At 32.3% G+C, this 13,588-nt stretch overlaps 1 protein-coding gene across 10 annotated transcripts in view; it reads left to right on the top strand.

The window, feature by feature from the left end:
* Positions 1-13,588, top strand: part of LOC130897195 (titin) — a 369,361-nt gene that overhangs the window by 344,014 nt on the left and 11,759 nt on the right. For 3 of the 10 annotated variants that reach the window (XM_057805930.1, XM_057805931.1, XM_057805927.1), the window contains exons 13-20: positions 40-306; positions 850-1,076; positions 1,165-1,294; positions 1,361-1,618; positions 2,977-3,240; positions 4,374-4,505; positions 5,990-6,023; positions 13,275-13,564. In XM_057805930.1, the coding sequence (XP_057661913.1) occupies positions 40-306; positions 850-1,076; positions 1,165-1,294; positions 1,361-1,618; positions 2,977-3,240; positions 4,374-4,505; positions 5,990-6,023; positions 13,275-13,564 (1,602 nt within the window). Of the gene's footprint in view, positions 1-39; positions 307-849; positions 1,077-1,164; positions 1,295-1,360; positions 1,619-2,976; positions 3,241-4,373; positions 4,506-5,989; positions 6,024-10,897; positions 10,978-13,274; positions 13,565-13,588 lie in introns of all 10 variants that reach the window. The other 7 variants (XR_009059671.1, XR_009059670.1, XR_009059672.1 and 4 more) reach the window with 3 other exon arrangements.

Genomic DNA, 13,588 nt, shown 5'->3' with positions numbered 1-13,588 from the left:
ATCCCCAACTCAATATCTTCAAAATTTGTGTAATTTCAGATGCTCCTGGTCCAGCGAAAATTAGATACTCACCGTCGAAGGTCGTCAAAGGCGGATCCGTCAATTTGACATGTACCGTCGAATTCAACGGAAGACCGGACAACGTTAGTTACGTGTGGCATAGGGGATCACACGTTTTGTCGAATGTTACACAATCGGTATATACAATTGCATCGGCTGGTTTGGAAACAAGGAATAATTTTTCCTGCGCTGCCGAAAATGAGGGTGGCAGAGGGGCACAAGCTAGTGTTTTTGTCAACGTCTACGGTAAGTGTGTTGTTAGTATACGTTCAAATGACTGACCGACACTTCTCGGCATATTCAGGTTAACAGATCGGATAGCAGCATGAAATAACCTCAAATAACGCACCAATAATTAATATATTTGCCAGTATTTGCTGACTCCGGAGATTAATATAAATAAAGACTTACCCCACTAGGAAATTCGGGGTGACCAAATCAACGACATCACCGGATTCATGATTACACTAAATACAATACAAAAGTATACAATTTCTATCTACATTACATGACTAATAACTATCTGAGACTAATAGTAAACAATTCACCTTTTTTTTTTTTATTATACAGATTCCTAAACTAACTTTTAAATGTTTAACAATGTTATAAACGTAATTTCGATTTCTATCAACCTTGTCCTCGCGTCGGTTCAACTAACATATTGGCTTTTTATGACCTTCGAGGTTAATAGAATGTCGTATCATTAGTTCAGGTCACACCAGCCACAAACCATCAAAATAGGATTTTTGACATAACTGTACCGGGGCTGAATTTTTTTTTTTATTTCAGCTGCGCCAGCATTTACGAAGAAACCACCGACGTATCAAGGGATTCTTTATACATCGAAAAATATAAATCTAACTTGTATCGTTGAATGTTATCCGCAATGTTCTATAGTGTGGTATATAGATACAGTCAAGTTAGATACTACGAATAATCATTTATACACGATCGAAACTCATTTTTTACCATCAAATCTACAGAAAAACGACTTCGAATCTATCAATTCTACTTTGGTAAGAATATTTTCTATAGTTTCGATAGTTTCTTCGACTAATATACTAAAAATGTTTATTGTAATTTGAAAAACTGCCAATTTTTCAGATTTGGAATATGTCTGCTTGGCCTGGGAAAATGTTAAACAAATCCGCAGCGAATACCAACTACACGTGTCAGGCTACTTCGAATAACATCGGAGCCGGGGTTAGTTCTACTGCTGAAATCGCCGTCGATTGTAAGTAACAAATCAATAAAAGAACTGCGAAATTTTTTTATGAGGAAATCATTTTCATATTTTCAGATCCTCCAGAAGATGTCGATACTAGTTTAAAAATAGTTAACGTTAATGAAGGTGAAAAACCCGCGGTGGTGAAATGTTTCGGTAAAGGCAGACCAACACTCAGTTACCAATGGAGAACGAATTATACTTCAGAACCAATATCCTCGAACGAAGTATTGGATTTACAGAAAATAACTCGTAGCGATTCGACGGCCTACATTTGCGAAGCATCCAACAAACACGGTTCTAATACTTCAATCGTCTACTTTAATATCCGATGTAAGTCATTTTTTTATAAGTATTTACAATAGTGACAAGTGTAACAACAGAACAACAGAAATGTTGACAATTGGCACGGAACTCATATATTAAAAGACAGTTGACATAAAATTTGATAGAAAACGACAACTGTATATCTGCATCTGTATATTTAAAAAGTTTTTTGAACTGATTGTTTTGTATCTTTACTTTTCTTTAACGAGAAAGTTTTACTTAGTCGATGGAATGAGAAAAATGTTAATTAAATACAACAACTATGTGCCGCTTATCAACATCACGATGCTCATGCATCTCTAAAAGTATTTTATAACGACACGAATCGAATTGATTCGAAAATATTTCAAGAAAACACAAAATCATCTTCAATTTCAATACACACCGTAAAATAATTCACCCGCAAACGCTATTTTGAATTATGTAGTTTCGAGGGCCAATTAAGGAGTGATTAGCGGGCATTTCGATGATCTGTCATTTTTTTTTAAATGGCGTCTGTGGGCGAGCACAATTATTACTTTATTATTTGAAGTTCATTGTGTGGTTGTTTTGCTTATGAGCTTCAATTGTTTTTAGGGGTCAGATTTGCTTGAAACTAGTAGTCACACAAATTTTGTTACAACTACAGAAGGTGTAATCTCAAGAATCTCAAATTTGAGAATTATGTACAAATCGCAACTAGGCATTTTTTAAACGTGCCCTTTACCTAAATCCAGATTATTCTGCATCTCAAAAAGTATTTTATAATAGAAAACAAAATAAAGTCCAGCCAATCTCTATGCATAATTCAAAGCTGTTTGCCCACAAACGCCATATCACTTTGTTTTATAGAGCCCGTAGTAGGGTTCTCTTATTTCTTATTCTCGCAGGCCAATTGCAAAGCGACTAGAACTATACAATATGTAACGTTACACTTTGTACATATTCCATAATTTCATACCCTTTTTTTAGATTGTCTTTTTTCTTCTATTTGATAGTACCCAAGTTATTAGACAAGCTGTTATCAATATTTAATCTCAATCCATCCTGATTATCAGGTTTTGTTCTATCAATGATTTTTATATATGTTTAGAAAAAATTTTCCAAAGGCGCAGGTCTCACTGGCCGTTATATTGTTACAATGTGCAGATGTATTAAACAAATTCATTCGAATGATTTCCAACAGCTGTACAAGAGTTCGATGACGCTGTAACTTAATTTAGTACCGATCTTCTAATTGCTCCAGATCTGCTTAAAATAATTTAGCATGGAATTGTCTTTATTTTCATTTCTTTTTCTCAAATTAAAAACCTTAGCCCGATTTTATCGTGACGCGAATTGGGAAATATGGTCTCTATTATATTCAATTGTGAATAATATTCCAGACGCACCAGAATGTAGTATAACACGTGTCGAAAAAGACGGTCAACCTGCCTTGGTATGTACAGCACTCGCTAATCCTCAGGATATGACTTTCCTTTGGAGAGTGAAAGAAGGCAACAAAACTTCAATCGAAACTAATAACATTATACAGGAGGGAGTGAAAAGTTATCTCTTGTTAGATTCCAGCGTAGAGAACGACAGGAATTATTATTGCATAGCCAATAACAGCATAGGTTTTAGTGATTCGTGTCAAGCGCAAGTAAACGGTGAGTAAAATCCTTTATTTGTAAAAAAAATATTAAATTGTTGATTATTTGATGTATGTATAAAGTTTTGTTTAAACTGTTCGTTATCGAAATAGAAAATTGTAAAGTATAAAAACCCCCCGGAAAATGGAATGCAGGGTCTTCTATATATCGGTTCGTAGAAAAATCAAAAACTAATGTGCGGATTTTCATGCGGTTTTCACCAATAGAGTGATTCATAATAAAGGTTTAGATACATCCTTCTTAAAATCTGTAGCGGTTGCATCCCATTCCGAAAACTTCAAAAGTATAACGGCAAATTTTCCGAGGATAAACTCACTTCGGCAAGTTCCCACATTTGATAAAGATCTGAACTCTCTGCACTACAGCTTCTACGCTGTCCATTAAAAACAAAATTCACCTCTCAGAAATATCTAGTATCACTAAATTGCGCGATTCATATACTTTCTATCCACTGTGAGGTAAAATTGGTACAAAGAAGATAAAGAAGAAGTAGAAAAATAGAACGATGGAAAAAGTACCATACATGAAATTAAATTTAACATTTGATAGATAATTATACCACGGACATAGTTATAGAATATTCAAAATAAGTAATTTGGTTTCGTAAGAAATATATTGTATTATCGCAACGATGCTTTTGCCCCGAATCCCGAAGGATACTTTAGTTTTAGTAAAGAATCACTCAATATGGTTGGTAGATTACTAAAATTGTTGAATATCTTCAAATTCTTTTGTCTCATTTTCGAGAATTAAATCTCATGTTGTTTGGTGCGAAGAAATGTTGACCTCTTTGAGAGGTCTTTTGAACCAGAAACTACACGTAAACATTTAAACAGCAATCGACTATATGCGTCTTTCAAGACGAACCAAATCGGGCATTAATTAATTAAGTTATAATAATTATACTTAAGGTAAACTTTTTATAATAAATTAACGTCGAATCGGTGGAATGGATGGATTCCATCATAAGACTAATATATCAGCACCAATATTCAGTAATAATAATCCAAGGACTCTTATTTTTGCGTGGCACCAATCATTTCAACATGGAATAAACCTTCAACAAGTTTTCAAGAACTACAAGAAAGGTAATTAATATTCGGTTCGTAAATTCGATTTGTATTTTTCAGGGAACCTCTCTTGGTGGAATCAAGATAAGATGATCATTATAATAGCCTCGGTTGTCGCTATTATTATTTTCGTGATAATAATATGCATAATTATTATCATTCTTTGCCGAAGGAAGAGAGCTGATACAAAGTGTGAGTTACTTGGCATGTTTGATGTTATGTATATATCTTCTAGAAGACCTAACAGATACAGTATTTTCAGAGACAATATTTATCTCTAATCAGATAGTTTATTATACGCCTATTAATAAGTATATTAAATATATTTTATTTATTATCGAAAAGGTTGTTTGTTGGTGTATAGATCGAAAGAATTTTTTTCGTAAAAAATGATTGGATGAAGGTTTTCAATTGCTTTTACAATTCTTCTCGACAGGTTGAGATTATTTACAATCCAATTCGGCTTTACCTCTCTAATACCTCCCAACATTGCTCCAAATATTTTTTTTTTGGTCTGTCCCTTCTTCTTTCATCATAATTGAGGCGAACTCTTTATATTAAGTTAAAGTCGTATCGGCGGAAGTCTTCAATCATGCGGCTAATACATCAGCACCAATATTTAGTAATAATAATCCAAAGGTATTGATATTTATTCGAAAAAAGGTACAATTAACGAAATACCATTAGAAAAGTTAAGTGAAGTTCCAGACGTGTTGATTTCTATTACTGATGAAGATGTATTTCCAATACGCTGTTAATAATTTGATTATAATGTTCTTCTTCAGTATAGTCAGTAAAATTTGATTGAGTTGTCATTGTTATGACCCTCAATAATTTTTATGAGCTCTTGCCGTTTTAGAATCCCAATTCATAATCGTATGGGACGGGCATCTATTTTGAGACAACCTTTATAAATTCCTTAGAAAAATTCCACACATTCAAGTTTCCAATTTCACAAAATCGATTTTAAAGAAAGTCAGTATTCAAATCTTTCAAAAAACTAAGGCGATTTGACGTAATAGTAACTTTTTAATGAAATAAAAAATATTTTTATTTTTCAACTTTCTCCTCGATAATATTTTCAAAATATTCCGGAAAATACTAAAATCACTAAGCCACCGTTTTTTTTTTTTGGTTTGGTATCAGAAATTGATCGAAAGAGGTCAGATCTGATGTATATGTGACGGCTGAGATAATAAATCATAACGCAGTACATTGTTGCCATGACCTTTTATTGGCAAAAAAAACTGTTTTTGCTTTCGCCGACTGTTTTTTTTTTGTTTTTGGGGTGTAATTATGTAAAATTTTTTTCCGTTGTATGATCTCCGAATATTTCACATACCTTTATTTAACGTTTTCCAAATGCTACGGCACGGATTCTATCAACCATTCATGAAGCAATTACCCTAAATTATGATCCCTGAGATTCAGCATCTTAGAGGTTAATATGGCCAACGTTTAAAAGCAAACACTTTCAAAATAATATTTATGTAACTTTTCCTCGGTTTCTTTGTTTTAACATTTAAAAAATTATCTCAAATTTATGTAAAATTTTGTAAATTGACGTTTTACCGTCAAATCGTTCTATCATACGCTAGAATTTTATTTTTAAATTAAAATTTTTTTGTGTAACAACTCAACCGTTTATTGTTTTGTTTTTGCTTTGCTAACAACAGATAACAGTCCATTGGAAATGGAGGAAAGAGAAAAGTAAGTTTTTCCATCAAAGTTATATATTTCGGATGTATATAAAATGTAAATATTATAATTTCAGTGACGGGTGGAGGGTTTTTATTAGAGGCTTCAAAATACTAGCGCAAAAAGAAATTATGAGAACAAACACAAACAAAAAAGAAAGCGAAAAATACAATAGAAATGGTAAAAATTAAATTTATTGTGAATCACATATTTTTATTGATATCTGACAACTTAAGGAATTTTCGGAAAGTATGATCTGGTTAACCGGATCATGATCTTTATGTTCGGAAACTAAATTGTATCGCGTTCATTGTTATTTCGAAACTGATCGAGTTAATCCAGTCGTAGAAACTTTCCATCTTGTTAGATCTATGGGTAAATGCAATCAGCTGATGGGTTGTCTCATTAGTCTATGGTTTTTTAAACTGAATTATTTATTCCCCTTAAATTAATGTCTACTATTCCGTGCGAAAGGTTAAATCGTTGATAACTGCTCAATAAGAATTATCAAACATCTAAAATCTATTATTCGACTGAATAAATATCATAGAAGAATTAACCCATAAAAAATGAACAAAAATTCTTGTAGATCATGTTTTTAATTCGAAATTTACACCGAAAATTGAACGCGACCTTCGGAAATTACGATCTAAATCTAGGTTAGAATCCACAATCAGCTGATAGATGATCTACCTGACCTTGGATCATAATTACGTATTACCCACGGATAGTTTCAAAGTTATTCTTTCTAATACAATTTTGATAAAGAAAATTATATTTCAATGATTTCATTATAAATAATTTTCTTACTTGCATTCTCATATATTCGTCAATGTAAATAGCTGTAAATTAATATTAAACATAGAGAAAATAATTATCGGTTTATAACGTTTGTTTCTCCTTGATTCAATCAGAATAGAGTATAGAGAGATGAATAGTGGTACACCGATGTACTTTCTCTCTCTATAAGCAGTTCGGGTTGACTTGAACAAGCTTCCATTATTTCTCTCCCTCTTATGGTGACAAATATATTAATAATTAAGAATGGTATTTCGTGAATGGTATCGAGAAATATTTTAGTATAACCCACTATTTATTTATTTATTTGAATATATTTTCGTAGATGAACAATTTGTCCAATAGAAAACTGTACTTGACGTTTGTTTGTTTTCATAATTTCACAATTTTAAGCTAAAATGTAATTTAGATAACAATTTAGATCTAATCTTCAAAATTTTTCGATGAGGTAAGATGTTGCCTGTTGTTATGGCTTAGTTCTATTAATATTTTCCTAAACTATATCATGCACAATTCAAATTTATCACACCACAACTGTAATTTTACTAGATTTCCACAGAAAAAAAATTATACCCTCACTGACAAGTACATTATCCGGCAATTTTTTCATATAACCTAAAAACTACTTCTTTCTAAGTTTAAGTTAGGTTAGGTTCGTATTTAATTTAATTTAAACGAGTGTTCAAAAATAAATGTTCTTCTATATTTTAGCACCGACAAACATTTTACTATTTTTTGCCATTTCCTCTAAAAGTTCATTATTTTTCTACAGATTTATGTTATCCATTAGCTTCTTAATATCCTCTTTTTCGTTACATCCTTCGTTACATCTTATTGTTTCTTAACCTTCTTTGATATCCCAGATTATTATGATCTTGAAAGCACCGATCCAAATTATTCGTCTTTTCCATTCCACTAATTTTTCTTCTTCTTCATATTCGTATATTTTTTTTATTTCTTTAGATGAAGGTGTCTTGCTTAATGACTCACTTTTAACAGAATCATGATCACGACATTAAAAAAATGAATCATTGAAAATTTTCAATCACGATCATAAAATCTAGTAAAAAATTACGTTAGGTGTATACCGGGTGAATAAATAAAATGAATTTTATGATTATATACTTGTTATTATGGAAATAAAAAATATCAATTGAAATTGATATCTAAAAAGAGGTAGGAACAGAAATAAAGAGGGTGGTGCGTTTTCAGCTTCATATATTTGTGCCGATAGATGTTAAAAAGACGAAATATTTCATTTATTAACATAACTAGAGCAACACATTTTTTTTCACCATAAAAACGGTGCTTTCAAAATTGATTCACATTCTATATAGTGTAAATCCATACCTTCTCTACCTTAAGGCAGCACCTAACGTCTTCCTTGGATCTGATAATCATTTCTCAAGCTCCCCTGAATTCTAATTACCCTTTACAACCGGAGTAGTCGTAGAAAAAACTATCTATATTGCTTAAAGTCGCGATTTTATACCCATCACTACCTTCTTTTACGATTATCTGAGATTAAATATCCTTAAATTCGCGTACAAAAATCTGCAGACTGTTTCTTTGTTGTTATTGAACTCATCAGACAACGGATGAATGGTTAAAATACTGCTCGACCATTCAAACGCATGTGTTTAAAGGCTTAAAGCCACGCTACCACACGTGTCGAATATGTGCGCATATGTTTTTCCTTTCAATTCAATACATCTGAGAAGTTTGAATCGTCCCACGTGGGGTGACATGGCGTGGCGTTGTGTGGCGTGTCGTGTAACTAGCGGATTTCGACCTTTACGCTGTCTTTGTACATTTTCTGAAAAGTTTGCGATCTCAACCTAAAGATGTCACATTTTATCATAACGGATTTACTATTTTTTGACTAAAGAATTTTGCGTGAATAAACTAATCGCGCGTGGGGTGGCGCGTCTGTAGCAAAAACGTATTTGAATGAACCCTTTGTTGTTCATAAACATCTTAATCTAGAACGTACGAGCTGTCATCTAGATCTCTTAATTTTTAGTACGTAATTCAAATTAAAGTAAATAACACGAAAACGTTCATATTGACGATACTACTTTAGAAAAAAGCGCCCAAAAGACCGAAAAGTAATAATTTGGTAATAACAAATATATCTTCCGAAGCTAGTTTTATTTATACACCCGGTATAATAGAGTTGCACAAAATTACTAAATTAAATGTAGCAGATGCATTTTGATAACGAAGCGGTGTAACTAGAAAACACTATCTTATCTTTTCTATGAATTGATTATTATCATTATTATTGATGTTAAATATTTTAGTTGAATAAAGTTAAGTACAATATTAAAAGGCAAAGTTTACTTATAAAAACTGGGATAACATAAACATAAAAAGGTTTAAAAATGAGTTTATTCTCTTGCGTTTTCTTGATTATAAGGGAATCTGCATGTATTTGCAACTGCTGAAACTTTTTGTATGTTAACTTCTCCGTGTTATTTCTCGTGTGGGACTATTCTAAACGGTTCGTAGCTTTATTCCGAATTCAAATTTCTAAACTGAATAAAACAAATAAACACTTTATTACCAATAACAAAAATTGTAATATCTCTCAAATAACATGTTAAAATAAGTGAAAACGTCACATTATTTTTATATTACCAACTTCTTGATTATGATTACATGTATCTCGTTGATTATATAGTTAAATGCAACTGGTGTCTTAGATTCTATAGTTACTACAATTAAATTTTTTCACTATTAACCAACGATTGATTGTTCTGGGAGTATTTAAAGGAAAAAAAAAGGCATATAATAGGTAGAATTGCGAATGTTAACATCAATAAGATCATCACCACAGATGTCGCTTTCGTATGAAACTAGCACCACAGATTCACCGCTACAATCTAGGAACGTCTCTGCATCCAATAACAAACTGGGAATACCAAAAGCATGAGATGAACAGTTGGGTAGAATTCCAAATATTAACATCGATAAAATCATCACCACAGATGTCGCTTTCGTATGAAACTAGCGCCACAGATTCACCACTACAATCTAGGAACGTCTCTGCATCCAATAACAAACTGGGAATACCAAAAGCATGAAATGGGCAGTTTGGTAGAATCTGAAATATTAACATCAATAAGAGCAACATCTAAGCTATCGCCTTCATAGGAGACTAGCTAAAACATTTTTTTCATTAACTCTACAATAAATCAGTCGTGGAATTTAAAAGAAAAGAATAAAAAGCTTCTTGAACTGACAGTTATTGCTCACTTTTATGATAAAATTATTGACTGAAATCCTTTTCCTTAAATTTTGTTCTCTTAAACATCGGCAAAAACGTCTTTACTTTTTTGACGTGCTTGAAATAACCTGGGCTGTATAATCTCTTCATCTTGATGATTTAACAACAATGGAATTAGAGCTTAGTCCATTTTTATAAACCTAAATTCGTTGTGGAAAAAGATTACGGCGAATCATTCGACGATCGGCACAAAGTGGCAGTGGTTCGAAACCGGTCATTCACTGAACATGGCAGTATAATACAGTATAATTCTTACTCAAAAAATAGGGGTGTTCATCATATTCTCTGTAGTTTTTTTTCGATACATTCCATAGCTTTAACGGGATTTCTTTCATCTATTAATTCGGGTGCTTACATAATTTCGTTTTAACATCTATTAAATAGACGATGGCGTTTTTAGCGTCTTGGATTTTTCGGAAAATGAGCAATTATGACGTTTTCCAAGTATTTGCGAATTTATTGCTCATTACACTTTGTTACAAAGAAAGTTGCCGCTTACTCTGGATATTACTATAACTATTTTCACCAAAAAACATTTGTTTTATCAAATAGTAAAATAGATTTGATTAAACAAGATATATACGGATTACAAAAATGGTTGTGGTACATATTAGAGAGCTTGTAACCATCTGAAGCTGCAGTATTTTTTGTCGCCGTTTAAGAGATTAAACTCTGCCTTTTGAAATGAAAATTTTCAAACAATGAACTGCCATAACAAGGTGACTAAGAAAGCCTCGCGAAATTTATTGTACATATATATGTTTACTAGTTTCACTAACATTGTTACTACCCTCTTCAGGTTTCTGTGCACACAAAGCCCTGATGTACTTGGCTTGCCTTTAGTACCCTGCGGCAGGGTAACTTATCTAGGAAACCAAGGTACTTCATACTCATACGTAGCAAACAACCACACGATCTAAAATCTTTTATATATTCAAAACCATTTCTCATATTCATACAGTGAACGGCTAAATTATGAAATTATTTTTCTATTATAATTTAAATGGTATGATTACGTAATCGATAATTTTTTATAATAGAGGACTAAATCTATTCAGTAGCATTGAATAAATAATTTGGTATGAGGTGACCTAAAAAGAATAAGAAAAGTGGAGTCTAACTAGAAGATATAATTTTACGAAATCTTAGAAGCCGGCTCTGTATTTTGGTGTATTTGTACTAGATAATTTATTTGAAAATGTTATATCAAAAATAAACATTAATAGTATAATTCATGAATTGGCTTACAACTCTACGTACTACACTTTTTCTACGCCCATTCATTTTTTCCCATTAAATAAAAAACATGCTACTCAAGAAAACGTGTCCTATTTTTAAAAAAATTGCATAATGTGCTGCCTACATTTAGGGGCATCACCCTTTCAATCCTAGATATATCTCGCTAATGCTAAAAATTTTAATTTTAATGTTAATTGACTAAATTTGGGTAAATAGACCAAATAAAGTCTTTTCGTAAATAAAAATTTGATTGTAATTTAATTAAACCAAGAAGTTTTCTTCTCAAAACGCACGTGTATGTTATTGTTAAATGTCATTTACAAGGAATGTTGACAGTACGGATTTTGACGTTTACAAACATGGGCGTAGAAAAAATATTTTTCAAATAAAGTGAAGAGAGAGAAAAAAATACCGATTGCGTAATCGCATCAACACCAGTGACATCTACCGTACTCAACGTAAATTATAATACGTGTCAATCAAAATAAAAATTAATCCGAGTCAAAGAATTTCGGATTAATGATTTAATTTAATAATGACGTTCATTGTATGATATCATTAGCGATACAACTCAAAAAGTATAAACGCCCTGTATAAATGACTAGAGTATCCCAAGTTTTCTGATAAAATAGTTTTTCATCGATACACACATTTACTGTACATAATAATTATCAAAAGTGCCAGATCTTTCGTTGGTAATGTTGTGGTGCTTCACAAGAACTTTTCTAAATTACGTTTCCCTAAAATCGGAACGGAATTTTGAAATTTTGCCAAATATTTATGGGAATTGAAATTACCCTCAATAAAAAAGGGATCAATAATATGATTTCCGATAATCCGTACACGAACATTAACCTTTTGAGGGTATCGCGTGTATTTTCTCTTCCCATATTTCCGATGACCATTAACGGTAATATTTACGTTAAGTGCTCAGAAAATATAACGTCCCCTAATTGGATAATATTGGGTCCATCCATCACAAAATCGTATCAAAATCATCCTCCATAAGATCTTGAGCAGATTTCATTTTATGAGGGATGTACATAAAGTTTTGAAAATAATGTTACCCGAAAATGGATGGAATTAGTATCGTTAAATGATGAATGTACGATTTTTTTCATTCTTCATGCATCAGCGACATTCCGAATCGTCCTTGATGCCTATAGTATTGAAATAGCGTCTACAAAGACCGTGTCTGGTTTAAACACCAGTCACCAATCGAATTTCACGCCGTTTTTTAGTAAGAGAAGGAAAAGACGTGTAATATCAACACTTTATGCTACACCGAGACTGGGCTCTGGGCCCATTTGCAGATTTGCTGATCTAATCTGATCTATTCATCCTATTTCTAAAACAAAGCAGATTATTTTGTTATAAGTATATGTGCAGCACACGAAACCATCAAATCTGGCATCTTCGTGAAGAAAATTTACGGATGAGTATCGATTAGAGCATCCGATGTTTTGTTAAAAGTCATTAAAAATGTGTTAGCCTTCTGTAAACAATATTGAAAGGAAAGAATTTAAATTTATTTCTGGGATACTCTGTACATTATTCAAATGCATGTTCACAGTTTTTCGTTTTTGTTGTTTTGTGGATGGACATGAATCCAAATCCTTCTTTATACTTAGAGGCATGTGGATTCGTTTCATGTTGCAGGTAGGTAAAGACGTTACTATATTTTTGAGCACAAATTCAAATTTAATATTGAAAGTTATTTGAAACCGGCTTAAATCGAAAGTTCCATCTAGACTTCTCCATAAAATGAATGTATTTCACTGGGACGTAGTTAGGACTAGTTTCTGAAATGGGTAATTTTAAAGAAACTCTAACAAAAATCATTTTGTTCGTTTGATTAACATTCTTTGGTGACGGTGGATTTAGATAGTTTAGATAAAAAAGATGATTTTTTTCTACAATTTTTTCTAAAAAAACAGTCCCGATGGTCATTCGCCGGATTCTTCCGATCAGTCGAGATGGCCTCTGCAACCGGGCGTTTTGATTCACATAAACAAAATGAACAACATCAGTATAAGTCAACTATCGCCAAGAATCACCCCGTATAAAAGTACTTCGGTGACAACATTGAGAAAATTCACCAAATATTCCAAATATAAGAGAAACAAATCGAAAATTTACGCTAGATTGGAAAGGATAGCGGATTTTTTAGGCATGAGCAGAGGACGAGAACGAATTCCTAGCGGGATAAAAGAAAGTGCCAGTGGAGGTAAGATTTGCTTACGATGCTGAA

Source organism: Diorhabda carinulata, chromosome 8 (genome assembly GCF_026250575.1).
Source record: "Diorhabda carinulata isolate Delta chromosome 8, icDioCari1.1, whole genome shotgun sequence".
NCBI lineage: Eukaryota > Metazoa > Arthropoda > Insecta > Coleoptera > Chrysomelidae > Diorhabda > Diorhabda carinulata.
This window is presented reverse-complemented; position numbering and strand designations above follow the sequence as displayed.